The 20,509-nt window shown below is 55.2% G+C and overlaps 1 protein-coding gene across 1 annotated transcript; it reads right to left on the reverse strand.

Moving 5' to 3' along the window:
• Positions 1-6,778: 6,778 nt before the first annotated feature.
• Positions 6,779-14,033, reverse strand: LOC116960894 (zinc finger protein 70-like). Its single transcript, XM_042790316.1, has 2 exons — positions 13,985-14,033; positions 6,779-9,622 (listed from the first exon to the last, which is right to left on the reverse strand). The coding sequence occupies exon 2, from the start codon at positions 9,612-9,614 to the stop codon at positions 7,935-7,937; it is 1,680 nt and encodes a 559-aa protein (XP_042646250.1). The 5' UTR covers positions 9,615-9,622; positions 13,985-14,033; the 3' UTR covers positions 6,779-7,934.
• Positions 14,034-20,509: the final 6,476 nt, after the last annotated feature.

Here is a 20,509-nt window from a genome sequence, read left to right on the forward strand (position 1 = left end):
TGGCAGCACCCGGCCACATCAATCCCTTTTGTATTCAGTGCTACCAACGCCCCAATGCTGGCCCTGTCCTGCTCCTCCCTGGAGGCACGCGGGGCGCTGAAGGTAGGGGGTGGCCCAGAGATGCTGGCAGGAGGGGTGTCCAGGGATATGGGGGTGCCCTCCAGCCATGTGCCCATCTATTTCTCTCTCCACAAAACCAGACAACTCCAGCTCAGTTGACCTGCGGCTGGTGGATGGGCCACACCATTGCGCCGGGAGGGTGGAGGTGCTCAACGCTGGGCAGTGGGGGACAGTCTGCGACGACGGCTGGGACCTGAATGATGCGACAGTGGTGTGCAGGCAGCTGGGATGCGGCAGAGCCGAGGCAGCCCCAGGCCGGGCTCGTTTCGGGCAGGGGACTGGACTCATCTGGTTGGATGACATGGCCTGCACTGGAAGCGAGGACACCCTTGGCCAGTGCCGAGCCCGTCCCTGGGGGCAGAGTAACTGCAACCATAGAGAAGATGCCAGCGTGGTGTGTTTAGGTATGTCTTGCTCCTGCAACATGGGGTGTCCTGGGTTGGGGCCAGGGGGTGTCCATCCTGCATCTCGCTGCCTCCAGGGTGATGCTGCAGCAGGATAGTCAAGCCCTTCCTGGGGTAGGGGGTCCTTTTACCCCAGCCCCAGGCATCGCTATGAGCACCGTATGTGTTCCCAACCCATTGTGATGTTTCTGTGGTGTTTCCAGGCACTGATGCAACCAACACATCGACTGTCCGGCTCGTGGACGGCCCACATCGCTGTGCCGGGAGGGTGGAGATCTTTCACAATGAGCGATGGGGGACGATCTGCGACCACAGCTGGGACCTGAGCGATGCGATGGTGGTCTGCCGGCAGCTGGGCTGTGGGGCAGCCGTCACAGCCCCGACAGGAGCTTCCTTTGGGAAGGGGCTGGATCCCATCTGGCTGAACAGTGTCGCCTGCAGTGGGAGGGAGAACGCCCTTGTGGAGTGTCGGGCCAGGCCCTGGGGAAGCAACGGCTGCACCCACGAAGAGGATGCCAGTGTGGTCTGTGCAGGTGATGTTTGTTCCTGTGGGGTCCTAAAAGCACAGCTTGGAGCTGCCCCCTCCCTAAACCTTCTCCTCTCCAACCTGACCTCAGAAGCATTGGCTGCAGGAAAGAGATTTCAAGGGCATGGGGGCTTGTCCCCTCACCAGACAGTGTTGGCCCCCATCCCCACACCCTGGTAACCTGGGGAGCTGCCCAGATCCAACTGCCCTTGGCACAGCTGAGCAGGGAAGGGGGGAAAAAGGACATCAGTGCATGGTTTGTGATGTGGGCTGCACTGTATCTCAGCAAGGCTCCAAGAAATGGGATTTATTTCTCCCCTTCCCCATCAGGGACTGAGTCTGCAGGCCAAACGCAGGTGCCTGGTGGTTCTTATGAAGCCCCAAGGGCTATGCCTGCCTGCACATCTGCAGGCAGGACTCAAGCCAGGATCTGTCCTCCTGTCCCACTGTGGCTTGGCATCTGCCTTAGGTTTGCACTCCAGCCGCTGTCACCAGAAAGCCTCCCCTGGACACGTGGTCCTTTTGTCCTCAGTGCTGCATCACCCGCTTCTCTGCCCACAGACCAGGCCAGGCCAAAGGTAGCAGAGGTCTGCCAGGTACAAGGACCGAACCACTGCAGTAGGAGGGTTGAGGTGCTCCGTGCCGGGCAGTGGGGGACAGTCTGTGACAATGGCCGGGACCTGAATGACGTGGTGGTGGTGTGTAGGCAGCTGGGTTGTGGGGCAGCCCTGGTAGCCCACGGCCAGGCTCACTTCAGGCAGGGGATGGAGCACATCTGGCTGGATGACGAGCTGCACTGGGGGCAAGGACATCGCCCAGTGCCAAGCTCCTCCCTGGGGACAGACTAAGTGTCACCATGGAGAAGATGCCAGCGTGGTGTGCTCAAGTACATCCCATCCTGCGACACAGGGCATCGGGGGGATGGACGGACAGAAGGGTCTGTCTTGCATCTGGCTGTCTCTGGAGTGATGTTAGACCTGGAAAGATGTGGGTTTTGGGGAGGGGGCCTGGCAAAGGGTCATAGCCTCTTTTTGGCCAGGCCTTTCCCCAAACCCGCAACAGGTTCCCACCCTATTCATAACCAACATATCATTAAAACCTTCACGCTCCACTCCCCATGGCACTAAGCAAGCCAAGCCCTGTCTCAAGGGGACCACCCAACCCCAAATCCCTGGCCTGGTCTCCATTGCCTGGTCCACACACTTCCATGGAGGAGTCACCACCATTTTTGGGTATGAAGCTGCAGCTGAAGTCCATCCTTACAGCCATGCTCCTCTGGAAGGGTTGGTGGGTTGCATCCCTTGCTCAGGATGACCATAATGACTCTGTATTTTCACTCTGGCTTCTGGTTTGGATATTATTTTTTTTTTGGCAAGGCAAGGGGTGTCCTGTTCTCCTTTCCTAATAGGATTTCTCCTGGCAGATGCCAACTTCACTGAGAATGTGCAAGTACGCTTGGTCAACGGCCCACACCGCTGTGCCGGGAGAGTGGAGGTGCTTCACAAACAGCAGTGGGGGACTGTCTGCGATGACAGCTGGGATTTGAAGGATGCCAAGGTGGTCTGCCAGCAGCTGGGCTGCGGGACAGCTGTGTCAGTCCCGAACCAAGCTCATTTCGGGCAAGGGTTGGAACCCATCTGGCTGGATGACGTGGAGTGCACTGGCATGGAGACCACCTTCTCCCAGTGCAACCTTAGGAGCTGGGGACAGCATAACTGCAACCATGAGGAAGACGCGGGAGTCGTGTGTTCAGGTGGTGCCCAGAGGGAATGCTCAAATATCCCAAAAAAGGGCTTTATCTGGGACTGGAAGGCTGGCAGCACTGGTGGGATATCAGTGATGGGAATGACCTTGCAAGGGAGCTGAGGGGAGGAATAGTGCAGCAGGTAGAGGTGGCACGTGGCATGCATGCCCATCCTTGCACACCTGTGCACCTTGCATGCCCCTCTCCATCTGCCTGCGGGGTTGGAGGGGCTGTCTCACCCCACTTGCTCCCTCTTGCAGGCACAAACCCCTTGCAGCTGCGGCTGCAGGACAGCCCCGGTCCGTGCGCAGGGCGGGTGGAGGTGCTCTACAACGCGACCTGGCATGGGGTGTGCGGCAGCAGCTGGAGCTTGCTGGAAGCCGAGGTGGTCTGCAGGCAGCTGGGCTGTGGTCCAGCCCAGTCGGCGCCCATCGGAGCCCAGCTCAGCCGGGAGGATAGCCATAGCTTGCTGGAGGGGTTGAGCTGCCGGGGAACCGAGTCACTGCTCCTGGAGTGCCAGCAGAGAGGGATGGGTCCGGGGCCGTGCAGGCAGGGCTCAGCGGCCGGTGTGGTGTGCACAAAGCCAAAAGGTGAGCACTGGAATCCTCCATGGTGGCTGTGCTGGGTGGGGAAAAAGGTCCCAAGGTGAGAAGGAAGTGGAAAGGTGGCACATGTTCATCCTGGCAAGCTGCTGAGGCCCTTTCCTGGGGGGATGCACCTCATCTACCATCACCCTTGGGAGCATCAGAGATTCTTTCCTGACCCCAAAACACACTCACCCCTCCCGTTCCTTCTTGGAGCCCAAATTTCCTTATCCTCACCCCCCCACACCTCCCACCCTCCAAAACCTTTTGGGCTCCCTCCAGGACCTTATTTTCTCAGATAGGTTGAGGTAGAGCTGGGATGACTTTGAAGGATGGATGAGGTCAGAAATAGGCCTCTGTGAGATGGAGCACCCCAAATCCAAAGGGGGGGGAGAAATGCACCAGAGAGCTGATAGAGGTTGTAAGAGCAGCAGAAATGTTGAAGGTTGCTCCAAGTCCTCCCATCCCATCATCCACCCAAGGAAATGGGTCTTAATGGAAAACCTACTTAAGAAAACCCTTTCTCCACCACCACCCAAGCCCCTGGGGGACGTCAGGCTATGTTCAGTGATAGGTTTTCTTGCACACTGTTACTGGTCTTGACTGGAAATGGAATCCGAAGCCCACTCCCCCCAACCCTAGGTGCTTCACCACCCTGCTCGGTGCTGATAGTGCTGCTGGTCCTGGTGATGCTGCTGAGCGGGGTCCTGCTGTGGCTCAACCTGAAGAGGAGATGCGTGGCAGCAGCTCAGGCTGGAGGTGACAGTCTCACTCCTGTGTGCCCCCCACCCCCCCCAAGTCATGGTCCCCACTCCAGCCACCCCAAAACACTCAGGGGATGGGGATCAGGTCAGCGGCTGCCAGAGCCCCATGACAGCCCAGTGCCTCTTCCATCTCACAGCCCCACGGCACCCCAGAGACCAGACTGCTTCAGCAACGTCCTTCCAGCCCGCAGGGGCCATCTACCTCCCCACCAAGGCCGAAGCCCCCGAGGACACCGACACTGAGACAACACAGCTCATGAAGGAAGATGCTGCCCCATGATGCCAGCCCCCCCCAAGCGCATGCCCCTGGGCTCACATGGGGTTCCTGCTGCCCCTTTCCCCTCATCCGCTTTCCTGAAGACTGCAAAGCAGCAGCTGATGGGCAGGACATTTCAAAAGCAGACAGTGCCAATGACTTATATCAGGAGACCCCAAATAACCAGCCAAGGTGGGGTGTGGGGGGCTATCTCCCAGTTTGGTGACATTTCTTTAACCCACCTTCCCAAACTCTGAGCAGCCTCCGTGACTCAGGAGGAGCCAGATAAACCTGGCAGCCGGTGCAAGGCTGAGCTAAAAGAGCAGAAGGAAGGGTGCAAATTAATTAAAAGGGTTGCCCCCAAACCTCTAGGTGTGACAGGCATGAATGCTGGTGGGAGGGACGCAAGCTGCTTTTGTGCTCTTCTGCCACAGCTTCCTCCAGACCTTTGATGGAGGCAAGTCATGTCCCCCCCTCCCCTTTCATGACCATCCCAGGTGCCAGAGCTGCAAAGCGCTTCACCCTACAACCCCAAATATTCAGCCATCCTCCCTCAATCCACTTTGGGGCAGCCATAGAACCTTATTTTCCTTGCCCTGTTGCCCTCAACCTGTGTCCATCCCTTGGGGAACCTCCCTGATGAGGTTCATGGTAGCACAAGACATGCCCTTGCCTGGTAGCTTATGGCTCTCCGTGGGTACCCCACGCCTAAAAGCATCCCGGTGCAGAGGGACCCCACTCTCAATCTCGCCTCAGGGCCGATCAGGCTTGCAAACTGAGGGCTGCATCCCCAAAGCACCTGGGATGATGCAAGGGAGATCAGGAGGCCCAACAGGCAGAGGTCCCAACAGCAGGAGATGGTATCTGCCAAGGCAACCAAATGCCTTCCTTGCCAGAGACTGAAGTAAACATGGGTACAACGTGCCCCGTTCTCTCTCCAGCTTCCCCAGGGATGAATGACATCCCAAAACTGGGAAAAGCACAGAACCAAAGGCTTTTCCACACTTCCCCACATTTCTCCTTTTTCCTGTGATGCTTCAGAAGGGCTGGAAAGCACTGTCCCCACATTAGGAGCAAAATCAGCCAGGGCTGCTTGGGGGCCATCACATTCAGAAATAAACTGAAAGCCCTCCATGTGAGCCCCCATGAAGCTGTCTCCTAGATCCCGCCTGAGAAACTCCAGGAGCTCACCAGGTGTTGAAGCAAACATCTCAAGATGGATTAGAAAAGCTGGGCAGCACCAGGATGAGATCACTCCCCAGTCCACGGCCGAGCGGGGAGCAGGGGGTCTGCAGGACATCCAAGCAGCACAAAACCTGTGATAATTTCCTCCAGCAGTGAGGTCTTTCCTTGCCACCTACCAAGCTGGTGTTGGCCACAAGGTCATTGCTTGGTGGCCATGCAATGCATGATCCCAGCACATAAGAAAAGCCTTAATTCCAAGATGGGCATCTTTGGGAGCAGACGCCCTGGGGGGCTTGATCCACAAGAGATGCTGCTCTCCCTGCATCTGAAATGCAGCAGATCTGCAAGGTTAGCTCCCTTGGGTCTCCAGGGTGCCAAAGGCCGGAGATCCCACAAGGCAGGATGCCCATCAAAGGCTGGGACTTGTCCAACCACAAGAGGACACAGAGTCTAGCTACCATTCACCTAGTGCTATAGGAGATGCCCTCAAGCACCCCACACACTCATGGGGGGCTGGCATATAGGATGTAGGGACTGTAAGAGATGCAAGATCTCCTGGAAAAAGAGCTGAAAGCCAGCTGGGTACCCCAGATCATCTCTGACAGCCTCAGTATTTGAATGCTAGCCCAGGTCTCCATCAATTGTTTGGACACCCTCTCCCTGCCACCACAGGGACATGTGGACAAAGCAGATCCCAGGATGGGAACCTGTTGACATGTGTCTAGCACTGGCTGGGCTACAATTCAGGGATAGGCTCGACCCCCTAATCAAATCACCTCGAACAGCCTTATGAATAGGCCAGAGCTGCCCCAGTGCTGTCTCAAGGGCTGAAATGTAAGGAAGTTGGGAAGCTGTGGGGCAGCAAAGACCAGGAGGCCTACAAGCATCCTTGCAGGGGGATCCACCAGCCCAAATCCCTAAGACAGCCTACTGGCCCTCCTTTCACCCATCTGTGGGGTGCAGGCTTAGCCGTGCCAAGTGGAATCTGCCCCACACCTGGGATTTGGCAGGTCTCTCCTTACCACATCTCTTGGCAACACATGCCAGGTGACCTCCCACACACGTCTGAAGGATGCTGAGAGAAGGTACTGGGTGGGAAGGAGGCAAGATCACCAAGGACTGTACCAGCACCAAAGGCCCATGTCAAGACCCAGCCAGACACAGCCATGAGCTGGAAGAGGCGATGAGACAGAGCCATTGTTAAATAACCATCCTGTAATTAGTGTGCAGAGTGCCAAGGAGCACACACATCCCACCCCCCCCGTTCCCAGCGCTACAGGGACCGTACGAAAAGGGGGGACAGGGTGGGACCCGGGATCTCTAGGAGTCCGAGGGACAACACAAGGGCATCAGCACAGGTAAGGACAGGGCTCTTGTCTTGCTCTTGAGAACAAATGTCCATGTGCCACCCTCTGCCCAGCAGCCACAAGCCAACAGGGGACAAATCCAGGCTCTGGCAGCAGCACGGGGGCAGCTCTGGGAAGCAAGAGGAGGAGGAGAATGATGCAGGGGGCTGGTTGTGTCTCGCTTGCCTGTACTCCATCCAGGTTCCTGCCTGGAAAGTCCCAGGAGCGGTCGGAGAACAACTTACAGCACTGGGCATCGCTTGCTGAGGCTCCCAAAAGTGGACGGCAGCAGCATGTCCCCCTTTTCTTCTGTTCCCTACCAGCCCCGCCAGGGCCTTGGGGCAGGAAAAAAAAAGGGGGTAATTAACCGGGTCATTAGCAGCAGCATGAGATATGGACGGGACATTTAAACCCCAAAAGGCTTAAGTGGGAAAGGGAGGTGCCCGCTCCTCACTCTTCCCCATGATCCTTTCCACCACCTGTACCATCGTAGTGTCTCCCGCCCCCAAAAAACAGCAAGTCTGTCCCCTACTGCGGGCAAGAGCGTGCCCTGACTCCCTGGGAGCCCCCAGCCTGGGGGCTGACGCTCACTGGGATGACTGGGGGGGGAGAGGGACCTTGGGATGATGTAAGGAGGAGGGGAGGGGTGTGTCGCAGCCCTTCTCCCTGCATGAGGGCAAAGAAGAGGGCTCCTGCCTGCCCACTGGTGGTGTGCCATGAGCTGTGGCATGCCTGCCATGAGCTTGCAGCTGCCTCAGCCCACACGCTCAGGAAGGGTCCTGCTGGGATCACCCCCCACGGAGGGAGGGGGAGAGCACGGCCACGGGTCCAGGTTCGGCAGAGGGCTGGGGCTCAGGAGAAGCGCCACAGCTTTTCGGGGGTCCACGCCAGTCTTCGGGCGCACGTACGGGGTCCCCCAGCCTGGGGCTCATCCGCTGTTGGTAGCGGCGTGCTGACAGCCACCGCGGCCTGGCGACACCGTGTCTGCGCTCGCCACGCCGGGGCTCAGCCATCGCGGTGCACGCGTTGGTGCTGCAGCAGGTTGGAGGGGTGAGCGAAGCCCTTGTCACAGACGCTGCACTTGTAGGGGGTCTCGCCCGTGTGCACCTTCTCATGCACGGCCAGGTAGGCCAGGTCCTTGAAGAACTTGTGGCAGAAGCTGCACTTGTAGGGCCTCTCCTGGCTGTGCACGCGGTGGTGCTGGAGGAGCAAGGAGGGCCGGGCAAAGGCCTTCCCGCACACCTCGCATTTGTACGGGCGCTCCCCCGTGTGTGCCCGCTCGTGGATTACCAGATAGGATGACTGCTTGAAGGCCTTCCCACAGGTTTTGCAGACAAAGGGGCGCTCACCGGTGTGCACCCGCTCATGGGAGGAGAGGGCGTTGGATTGCTTGAAGCCCTTACCACAGAGCGGGCAGACGAAGGGACGGTCACCCGTGTGCACCCGCTCGTGCACCTTGAGGCTGTGCCCGTAGGTGAACTTCTTACCGCAGACCCCGCAGACATGGGGCTTGTCGTCGCAGTGCTGGCGCTGGTGGAGGAGGAGGGCGTTGGAGGTGGGGAAGTCCTTCCCGCAGTCGGCGCACTTGAAGGGCTTCTCGGCGCAGTGGGTGAGCGCGTGGCGCTGCAGCTCGTAGGGGGTCTTGAAGCTCTTGGCGCAGCGGGGGCAGCGGAAGGGGCGCTCGCCACTGTGGATGCGCCGGTGCTCTTGGAGGTTGGAGGAACGCTTGAAGCGCTTGCCGCAGAGCTCACAGCGGAAGGGTCGTTCCTCCGTGTGAACCAGACGGTGGCTTTTGAAGTCCGAGTGGCGCTTGAAGGAGGCCTGGCAGAGGTCGCAGCGGAAGGGACGCTCCTCGTTGTGTACCACCTCATGGCTGAAGAGCTCCCAGGCCCGTTTGAAGGCCTTCTCGCAGACACCGCACTGGAAGGGCTTCTCATCCACGATCACCTCACGAATCTCAAGCTCGCCGACACTGCTTGCTCCCCGCTTTGGGTGGGTCGGCAGCCCCACCGCTGCCTCCTCCAGCTCGCCCACTGCGCTCCCCAGCACCAGCTTGGCAGTGGAGTAGATGCCGCGCTCATCGATCAGCTGCACAAAGTCCGGCTTGGGTCGGGCATCGCCAGAAAGGGGCAGCTCAGGGGAGCAGGACCGAGACCCTCTCTCCTCCTCCTCTTCCTCACTGCTCTGTGGTGCCTCTTCCAGCCCATTCTCCATCATCCTCTGCCTGAAGTCACCTGCCCGGCCCCAGATCAACCGCAGCCTCTTCCCCCGGGAGGGTCCCGGCTCTTCAGCACTCTCGCCCCGACCCGGGGATGGTGGGGTCCGGCTTGTCTCAGGCTTTAGGCATAGCCGGTGCTTCCGCCGGCATGGCCGCAGTTCCCCCAGTGCCTGGTGGCACGGGGAAGCCCCCTCGTCCTCATCAGTCTTCTGGCAAGGCCTGCATGCACCCCGAGGGGTGAGAGAGCCCTGACCACGGCAGCACCGTCCCGAGCGGCGTGGAGAAGCTTGTCCTAGCTGCTCCAGGGAGCCTTCCTCCAGCTCTTCTCCTGGCTGCATCCCAGCTGCATCCTGCTCCTGAGCCGCCTCCTGCTCTTCTTCATCTTCAGACCCATCTCTTCTGGAAAGAGGGGAGAGCCTCTGCGAAAAGGGGGGCTCGCAGGCTGGAGGACCTGGCTGCCCTTCCATGGCAGCCCCTGCAAAAATGAGAAAGGAGAGAGCATGAGAGAAGCAACAGGCTGGAGCAAGACGGTGAGGGAACTGGTGCGAATACGAAGACATGGTGGTAGCAGCACAGAGGGAGGTCAGAGAGATACGGATATACAGGAAGGGAGGGAAACAAGGAGGCAGAGACAAGACACTACAGAGTTTGTAAAACCTGGCATCACCAATCCCTTTCCCCTTTGTGGGATCAAGGTGACAGGCAGACCTAGTGCCAGAGAAATGGTCCAGATTGCCAACTGAAAGCCTTTTTACCCATGAGCCTGTCACTACCATCCAAGAGCACCTGCTATGCATAGCAAGAAGGGATTCACTTCCTTGCAGGGCCTGCTCATAAGTTACCTGGTTGGAGCAACAGCTGAGGGACCAGCTCCAGCCATGACCCCAGCCGTCAAGGGCCATACTGGCTGACCAGCAGCTTCCAGGCAGGGATCTGAAATGCTCCTTGGAGGGTGCTTGGTCTCCCCGGGTGCCTACAGGACTCCCCTGTCTGCAACAAGGAGCTGCCAGCCCTGCCTCAGGCACAGGCAGTGCATGCACAGAGGGATTCAGCCCCCAGCTCCTGGAGCACGACTTGGATCCGGCGCATATTGGGGTGTTTTTTCAGATCACCTTCTCAACAAACGCTCCTCTCTTAGGCTGGTGTTTTTCCAAGTTCCGTCTAAGCCCGCCAATACCTCCAGAGCCTGTTCAGCAGTTGCACAGCTTGACAAGAGGCACCAGGCTCCAATATCCAGCTCAGGGATCCCCTGGGCTGGATTTGCCATTCCCACTCAGGTCACTGCACGTGGATCCATTTAGCCAAGGAAGAAGGCTAAAGCACAATCTGTGTCCCAAAACCCCATGTGAAATCACACCTCACGAGAGCCTGATGCACAGACCAGAGCAACCAGCTAAAACAAGGAGCTTTTCATGGCAAGCAGCTAAATTCAGGTGGTTTGCTCTCACCAGACATCCACAGCCCACAGACATCCCAGTGAGAAGCAGCTGGGTTGAGGGGACGTCAGGAGCAGCAGATGCTTTAAGAGCCTCCAAGCACCATGTTGTACAGAGAAAAGCGTTCCCACTGACCTGACGCCAACATGGCAAGGAAGCTGCCATAAAGCCAGACGTAAAACTGCCCTAAAGGTGCCTGAGAAGGGACTCTTGTGGGTGTAGGAAGGGAAACAGCTGTCAGAGAATAAAAAACAGAAGAGAAGAATGATACAGGCTGGGGAGACATTGTGCCAAAGCCTCCCAAGGACCAATAAATGCTGGAGACCTGCAGTTGAACCCGCAAGGACCAATAAACTCTGGGCACAAAGACTCCGCTGAGTCTGCTCGAGGCCACGAGCCCATGCTGGCATCTGCCACAGAGGTTGTAATATGGTATAACTCAGTAGCTGCTATGAAGAGACAGGAGTTTGTGGGAAAACAGACAGCTGGTAACACAACAGGGTCTTTCCAAGATTTTTCCAAGCCTCTCCCCCAGCACCCCAATATCAGTGGGAGCCCATTGCAGCTGGGGATGGAGCCTCAACCAGACAACTGCAAGAGAAAGGAGGAGGATGAGCTATGGATGAGTGAGCTAAATGCTATTAACAACCACTCTGAGCCCATTAAAGCTTAATGAATAAGAGGTGCTCCAAGAAACTCTGCTCCTCACCCACACCTCCCATCCCCAGCTGGGTCTCAAGGTGCAGAAAAGGGAATTCACGGCCAAAGCAAGAGGGTTTCCAGGTGCAATTTGGTCTCGCTGGCACGGAGTAATGTCAGCCCAAAGGGTAATGCAGGAGCATTGGATACCCCAATAAATTGAAGCCAAGGAATCCCACCTTGAAAAGGGAGGAGATGAAGGTGATAGTCAAATATATTACAAACAGAAAAGGTTGACAGGGATGGAAAGTTGAATAAGTGAGAAGGCCAGAAGTAGAGAAAGCCAATAAAAACCCCAAACCAGCAGAAGTCCTTATTTAGATGAACTGAGACAACTACTTTTTGTCCCCTGCTGAGGCAGGCACTCATGAGATGCCCTCGTTGTTGTTTAAATGGCCCAGGCCCGAGTCTTTACTGCACGAGTAATGCTGGAAGCTGAGAAGGTGGCTCAGCATTACACTCACCTTTCTGGGATGGATTTGGACCATTCCTTAGCCAGGACTATCACCTGGAGGCTGCAGAGCCCTTCCCTTTGGGTTGAGACATCAGGGTGACACTGGGTGGGGGATGAGAAAGCCCCACCCCCAGCAGAGGGGAGAATGAACCTGCCATCTCAGGTCCCCCTGCTCTCAAATCCAGGTGTTAAAAAGAGGGAATCTCTTGTGTAGGCACAAAGGGACGGCAAAGTGGGCTGGAAGCAAGATATGGACACAGAGCAGGAGACTCACGCAAGCAGATGGTGAAGAGCCCCATGCCCTACCTTTCATTGGAAATGTGCCTCCAAAAAAGCCAAACATTAGAGCTGCCTTTGCTGCCATCTGGACATCCAACATGTCCTGGCTGACTTGCCATTGCGAATTCAGGCCAGATGATAAATTCGATGTTTTTCTGGCACTGTGTGATGGCTACGGTGAAGTCACCAAGGGGTTTTGGGGCTTCCCTACTTGCTGCAGCACTGGGTACAGCTATGTGGGAGCCCCTTGAGGACCACCACAGTGGGGGGATATTAGCTGGGAGAAGAACAAAATGAGACACCGGACTTACTGGGGGCCAGGAGGGATGCACCACACCAGCTGGTTTAAACTAAGGGGTTTCAGAGTGATCTGTTCTTGGGGAAGGGATTGAAGTGTTCAGGCAGCACTCACAGGCCTTGTGAGCCAGAGGAACAGAAAGGGGAGAAGCAATAAAAGCACAAGGGCAGCAAGGTGACGTGTCTGGGGGAAAAAAACAGCAAATGTCTGCTGGAGCGGAACTTCTCTGCTAAAACAGAGAAGATCTGGGGGGATCAGTCCAAGACAGGTGACCATGAGGGTCCTAAAAAAGCTTACATGCTCCTAAAACGTAGCAGGAGAAGTACTCCCCAAGTGGGCAGCACCACAGCTGAGCCAATCCCCAGTGAGAACGGCTTTGGTGAAGATAGAGTGACAGCGAGTTGCCATTTCAGAGAGTCACGGGACTGATCGGAGCGACCAGTCCTGCCTGCAGAGCAAGAGCTGGGGGCATCACGCGTAGCCACAGAGGAATTGCAGCCTGCAGGCTCTAAATAAAAGCAAGAAAACATGATAGGAAAGGAAAAAGAGTAATTTCAGTGGAAGCACAGGGCGGGTGTGGGAGCGAGGAGGCAGTGGGCAGCGATGGAGGAATTTGCAGCAGCAGAAAAGGCTCCAACAGCAGCCGCCTAAGAGCTGCTGGGCCAAAAATACACTATTTTTTTCACACCACACCACACCCCTCCCCCCCCCAGCGCCAGTGACGCCCCCAGCCCACCCAGCATCCCCAGCACCCGTGGGATGGCCAAGAACCCACACACAGCCCAGCCCCTCACCCCTCTTCCATGCTGCAAACACTCCCGATACTCCCAGCGTGGTCCAGTTTTCCCCCAGTATAAACAAGGACCCTCCCTAGATATCCTGATTCCCACCCCACCTCAACAATACCATAAGCCCTCCCAGCATGTTCCCCGTTTCCCTGGTATCACCCAGACACTCCCATCACATCCCCCTTCCAAAACCCATTACAACCAGACACCCCCCCAAGTACACCCCAATCCCTCCCAGTATTAACCAGACCCTCTATCTTCATCCCCTCCCTCACCCCCACTACAACCAGATGCCCACAATATGCCCCAGTCACCCCCAGTACGAACCAGATTTATTTCATTAGTCTACCACCCACCACTATAAGCACACCCTCCCAGAATGCCCCAGTCCTTCCCAGTACCAGCCCCTCTCATTTCACTGACCTCCCCTTCCAACCAGAACACTCCTGTGTACCTCAGTCCCTCCCGGTATAAACCAGAGCTCCTCAGCTCGCTGCCCTCCCCCAGCCCGCTCCCACCCGGCCATCCCAGCGTGGCCCAGCCCCCCCCAGCGCCACTCGCATCTCCTCATCCCTTCCATCCCCATTACAACCCAGGCACCCCCAGTACCCCCCACCCCGTCCCGGCATCAAGACCCCCTCATCTCTCAGTGCTCCACCACCACGATTACAACCGCACCTTCCCAACCTGTCCCAGTCCCCCCCCAGTACCAACCAGACCCTTGCTGCCCTTCCCCCAGCCATTACAAACAGACCTCTCCAGCACGCCCCGGTGCCCCCCGGTATCAACCAGACCCTCATCTCGCTGCCCTCCCCCCAGCCATTACAACCACAACCTCCCGGTCCCCCCAGCATCACCCAGACACGGCCCATCCCCAGCTCACCGGGCCCTGCCGCCCCCCGCACACCCGGCCGGTGCCGCGGCCCAACGCCGCTTCCGGCCGCGCTCGCGCGCAGCGCGGTAACGCCACTTCCGGGGGCGGGGCGGGGGAGGGGGGGGAGGCGGTGCATGCGCAGGGAGCGCGGCGGAGGGGCGGGGGGGGGGTGAGTCCGGAGCGGGAACGGGGACACGCGTGTGCGTGGGAGAACCGGCGTGGGCAGTGCGGGGCCGTGTCTGGAGGGAGCGTGTGGGCACAGGGACACGCGTGTGCGTGGGAGAACCGGCGTGGGCAGTGCGGGGCCGTGTCTGGAGGGAGCGTGTGGGCACAGGGACACGCGTGTGCGTGGGAGAACCGGCGTGGGCAGTGCGGGGCCGTGTCTGGAGGGAGCGTGTGGGCACAGGGACACGCGTGTGCGTGGGAGAACCGGCGTGGGCAGTGCGGGGCCGTGTCTGGAGAGAGCGTGTGGGCACAGGGACACGCGTGTGCGTGGGAGAACCGGCGTGGGCAGTGCGGGGCCGTGTCTGGAGGGAGCGTGTGGGCACAGGGACACGCGTGTGCGTGGGAGAACCGGCGTGGGCAGTGCGGGGCCGTGTCTGGAGGGAGCGTGTGGGCACAGGGACACGCGTGTGCGTGGGAGAACCGGCGTGGGCAGTGCGGGGCCGTGTCTGGAGGGAGCGTGTGGGCACAGGGACACGCGTGTGCGTGGGGAGGACACACGTGCATGTGAAAGGACACACATGTGCAATGCAGGCACATACCTGGAGCATATGTGTGGGCAGAAGGACACAAGGACATGCATGTGCGTGGGAGGACACACATGTGCACTGCAGGAATGTACCGGGACTGTATGTGTGGACATAGGCATGTGCAGGTGATGACACGTGTGGGCAATGCAGACACGTGTCTGAAGTGTGAGTGAGTGGGCATAGGGACACGTGTGCATGGGGGTGCGTGCATGTGCAATGCAAGGACATACCTGGAGAGCACATGTGGGCGTGGAGGCACACATGCAAAACGGACATGCCTGGAATACATGTGTGGGCATTGGAACACACGTGTGTGTGGGGACACGTGTGTGCAATGCAAGGATGCATCTGGAGTGTGTGTGTGGGCATGAGGGCACGCATGTCCAACACAGGGGCATGTCAGGAGCATGTGTATGTGCATGGAGGCACATGTCTGCATGTGGGGACAGACATGTGCAATGCAGACGTGTCTGAGGCATGTGTGTGGGCATAGGGACACGTGTGTGCGGTACAGGGGCATGCCTGAAGCATGTCTGTGCAAGCGGACATGCATGTGCATGTGGGGACATATGTGCAATGCAGGGACATGCCTGAGGCACGTGTGTGCATGTGAGGATGTGTGTGCAAATCAGGAGCATGCTTGGAGCATGTGTATGCATGCAGACATAAGTGTGCATGCAGGGACACGTGTGCAGTGGAGGCACGTGCCTGAAGCACATGGGTATGTATGGGGAGGCACATGTCCATGACAGGGACATGCCTGGAGCGCGTATGTGTGCATACGGACATGTGTGTGCAATGCAGGAAGGTGCCTGAAGTGCATGTGTATGGGGACATGTGTGAATGTGAGGACATGCATGTGCAATGCAGGAATTTGCCTGAAACACGTGTGCACATGAAGACACATACCTGTGGGAACATGTGTGTGCATGTGAGGACATGTGTGCGCAAAGCAGGGACGTGCCTGAAGGATATGTGTGTGTATAGGGACAGGTATGTAGGTGGCAGAGACATGCCTAGAGCACATGTGTGTGCATGTAGACATGTGTGCATGTGGGGACATGTGACTGCATGGCAGGGACATTCCTGAACCATGTGTCTGTATGAGGACACGTGCATGGCAGAGATGTGCTTGGAGTGCGTTTGTGTGCATGGGAACATGCAGGTGCATGGGGAGACGTGTGCAATGCAGTGGCATGCCTGAAGCATGTATGTGTGTATAGAGGCAGGTGCGTACATGTGGGAACACATAAGTACATGACACAGACGTGTGTGCAATGCAGGTATATGCCTGGAGAAAGTGTGTGTGTGTATGGGGGGGACATGTGTGCCATGCAGGAACATGCCTGGAACATATGTGGGCATGTGGGGATGTGTGTACCTGGCAGGGACGAGCCTGCAGCATGAGCATATATGTGAGGACATGCTTGTAACAGTTGTGTGTGCATGTGGGCATGCTTGTTTGCATATGGGGACATGTGCATGGCAGGGACGTACTTGGAGTTCATGTGTGTATATGGAGACATGCGTGTGCATGTGAGGATGTGTGTACGTGTCAGGGTTATTCCTGGAGTTTGTGTGGTTTTGCACATGAAGACACACGGGCATGTGGGGTCAAGCACATGCATCGCAGGGACATGCCTTGGGCACATGATTGTGCATGGGGACATGCGCGTGCATGTTGGCCACATGTGTGCAATGCAGGGGCATGCCTGGAGTACATGTGTGTGCATGTAGGGATATGTGTCTGCATGGCAGGGACACTCCTGGGGCATGTGTGTATGTATGCGCACATGTGTGTGCATTGCAGGGACATGCCAGGAGCAGACGTGGGTATGTGGGGACACACGTGTTTGATGCAAGCACGCACCTGGAACACGTGTGTGCACATGTGGGGACACACATGCAATGCAAGTACACACCAGGCTGCTCCCATCCTCGGCGTGGGAGGAGTAGGATGTTGGCAGAGGAGGAGTAAGATCCTCATGCACGAGGAGTAGGATCTCGCACAGAAGTAGGTTCTCAGCAGAGGAGGAGCAGGAGCTCAGCACAGGAGTGGGATCTCACGCAGGAGTAGGATCTCAGGAGGAGTGGGATCTCACACACAAGGAGTAGGATCTCATGCAGGAGTGGGATCTCACATGAGGAGTGGGATCACACAAAAGGAGTAGGATCTCAAGCAGGAGTAGGATCTCGGGAGGAATGGGATCTCACACAGGAGGAGTGGGATCACACGCAAAGCGTAGGATCTCACACAGGAGTAGGATCTCGGGAGGAATGGGATCTCACACAGGAGGAGTGGGATCACACGCAAGGAGTAGGATCTCCCACAGGAGTAGGATCTTGGGAGGAATGGGATCTCACACAGGAGGAGTGGGATCACACGCAAAGCGTAGGATCTCACACAGGAGTAGGATCTCGGGAGGAATGGGATCTCACACAGGAGGAGTGGGATCACACGCAAGGAGTAGGATCTCATGCAGGAGTGGGATCTTGGGAGGAATGGGATCTCACACAGGAGGAGTGGGATCACACGCAAGGAGTAGGATCTCACACAGGAGTAGGATCTCGGGAGGAATGGGATCTCACACAGGAGGAGTGGGATCACACGCAAGGAGTAGGATCTCACGCAGGAGTGGGATCTCACACAGGAGGAGTGAGATCTCAGAGCAGGAGCAAGATCTCAGTGCAGGAGGAGTAGGATCTTGGTGCAGGAGGAGTCGGAACTCTCCTGGTAGGTGAAGGGGAGGGCACGGAACGGGGTCAGATCCTGGAGGTGAAACAGAGGTGAATAGACTCAGACTCCTAGAATGGTTTGGGGGGGAAGGGACCTTTGAAGCTCATCTGCTCCAACCCCCTGCCACGGGCAGGGACATCTTCAACTAGGTCAGCTTGCTCAGAGCCCCATCCAACCTGACTTTGAATGTCCCCAGGCATGGGGCACCCACCACCTCTCTGGGCAGCCTGTGCCAGGGCCTCAGCACCCTCAGTGTGAGAGGGGGATGTGTGAGCGTGCTGCATCCAGCCCCAGGACCCGAAGGGCTCGTGCTGTTGGGTCATCACCCAGCTAACCAACCTGGTCCTTTGGGATTCACTACAGGGGTGCTCTGAGATGTTCCCACCCTCCAACCTTATGCCCACCTGCCAAATTGGCAGTACAAGTGGACTCAATATAAACCAATAACACGGACAACCACCAGCAGCCCTTTGGCAAACATTCTGAGAGCTCAAATACTTGTTCTTGGGTCTGGAAGGGCTGTGAGTGCTTTGAAGGACCTGGGGGTGATGCAGCTCTTTGACTTGAGTTTGGCAAGAGGCAAAGCAAACAAGGAAACACAAACTGCACCAAGCAGGGAAATAAGAGACACAGGAGCTGGTTAAAAAACCACACTGTATTTCAAAAAATAAAAATAGGGAAGAACCCAACCAACCAACCAAACCAAGGTTGCAAATAACCGCAGGCAGAGGAGATAGAGAAGGTCCTTGGAGGTGCCCAGTGCAATCATCCCAGATGAGCAATGTCTCCATGTCTCCCCAGGTTGCCTGGACATTCTTGTGCTACAACACAATCTCCTGGCTCCTTAGGGTCCCAGGAGGGACTTGGTTTGGGGCAACTGGTGAAGGTTGAGGCAAGATGACATGGTGACGTGGACCTCTTTGAGGCACATCCCAACGGAGGACCATCACGTCAACCAGCCAGCAGGGCTGCACCTTTTAGGCACCTAAGAGTTGCCACGTTCCACGTTCCCTTGCTGTTCAGTGGGGAAGGACGGGAATCGCATCCCCACGGGACCTGCTGCTCCTCATTGTCCCATCTGGAGGTGTTGCTGCTCCCCATCACCCTGAGCACCACCCAGTGCCTCCAGAGAAGACCTGATCGACTGGTCCCAAGACAAATCACCTTTGGCCATCTTCAGTGCCTGCCCAGCGTGTTTAACCGGTGCATCCCATCCAGGCGACATCTGAAAAAAACAGTTCCAAAATGGATATTGATATTTTTGCTGCTTTATTTATTTGTTTCTATCTAATTGGGGACAATGTCCTGTTGGATCTGCAGCAGTGGAGGAATTGTCCAGGCTCCTGGAAAGCGTGATGTGTTTGATTTTTGTTCCACTTTAGCACAAATGGGATTTCCGTAATGACACTTCACTCCTCTATTACCACTTTAATTAATTTTGAAGTGATAACTTCAATTCATTAACTAATTTTAAAACATTCTAAATAGCTGTGGATTCTGGTTTGGGTAAGTTTTGGATATTTTTCTAGAGTCTTAATGCTGAAGAAATTAATTTATTCATAGCTCATCAATATGTTTTAAAAGGCTAGCATCCATTCATTCTCAACTTTTAAATATTGTCTAATTGCTATTAATTCTGACATGACAAGTTTGATTTGCCATTGTTGCATGTTAATATTTTTAATACTTGACTATAAGTACAGGCTTCCCCTTAAAGTTAATTTAAATGCCCTGGCTCCAGTTTGAAATCTTTTATTGTTTTGTTTTGTTTTTTCCTTTTTTTTTGCCCATAACATGGATGGGATTTTTCATAAGAAAACTTATAAATGTCTAAATCTGAATATATTCAGTTTTGGTTTTCTCTCTATCTTAACTAACCAAACACTGCTTATAATGTTTTAATGCCTTTTAATACAATGAAATATGCATTTCTAAAATATAGCTGATGCCATTTTTTTTAACTAACAGTTCATCCACACCAAGGTGTTTACAAACACTTGTTATCTAATTTTTAATAATTATTTAGGCTAGTATACTTACTTTTTGGAGGTAGACAAGAGTACAGTTATTTATTAACTGTTGATTATGAAAGACCAGATAGATTTCTTTTAGGTCTGTTCTGAAAATATAGATACCTGCACGGGTTGCAAAAGAAATAGAAAAAAATTATCAGTAATGCTTTGAGGTTTTCCCTGTAATTTTTAGTTTTGTTTAACTTGTTTCTTAACTCGAAGCAAGAAAGGTGGTGGGTAGTCCCAAGGGTTAATTCAATTTCCCGCTTCCACTGTTAACCTCGGACCAGGGGGTGGGTTCACATTCCTCTTTGAACTCGGGGGTGGGTTCACATTCCTCTTTGAAGTGTTTAAACATTTCTTAATCTTATTTTCTCTCCTGTTTGCTTGGAAAACAAAGCAGGATGAAAGGGAGATTGTTGCTTTAGTTGGCTATCTTAAAAAACAACTGTCCTATTCGCTCACAGCCAATATTTGCTTCTCAAATACTCTGTGCACACCCCATGGACTTATTTTTCAGTCTTCTTTCATCAGCACATCGTGTTACATAAAATTTTCCAAAGAGAAGTCCTTTTGCAAGGAAGTGGAATAATTGCTGCATTCCTAGGGAAACTTTTAGAAAATACTTCTAATTTTGCAGATGACTGCGTGGCTTCCTTATTTACAAGAAGCACTGGTTGCTTCTGATTAATGGCATTAAATATGCCTGTCCTTGGATCTACAGCAGACCATATAGTGCCTCAGTGGAGGAAGAACTTCTCTTCCTCTCCATGTAGTGCAATCATGAAGGTTTTTAGTGAAAAAGAAGATCTGCCCCATGCCTTGTTGCTGTAGAAGCATCTCTGCCTTTCCTGGAAGGACTTTTTTTTTTTTTTTTTTTTTTTTTTTTTAATAAGCCATTTTAATAATCCTTTTTTAAATGGATTTGTTAAATTTACTGGGATTTACTGGGAAAGGATGTTCAGTTCAGGGAAACTGTTTAATAGTACATTTGGAGGAAAAGGGTGAAGGTTAGATGGGAATTCAAAGGGGC

This window comes from Tyto alba, unplaced genomic scaffold (assembly GCF_018691265.1).
Source record: "Tyto alba isolate M040663 unplaced genomic scaffold, T.alba_DEE_v4.0 Super-Scaffold_17, whole genome shotgun sequence".
In the NCBI taxonomy this organism is placed as follows: domain Eukaryota; kingdom Metazoa; phylum Chordata; class Aves; order Strigiformes; family Tytonidae; genus Tyto; species Tyto alba.

Excerpts from the sequence above, each read along its gene's own strand:
- LOC116960894 (XM_042790316.1), bottom strand. The coding sequence starts at position 9,614 with ATGGAAGGGCAGCCAGGTCCTCCAGCCTGCGAGCCCCCCTTTTCGCAG.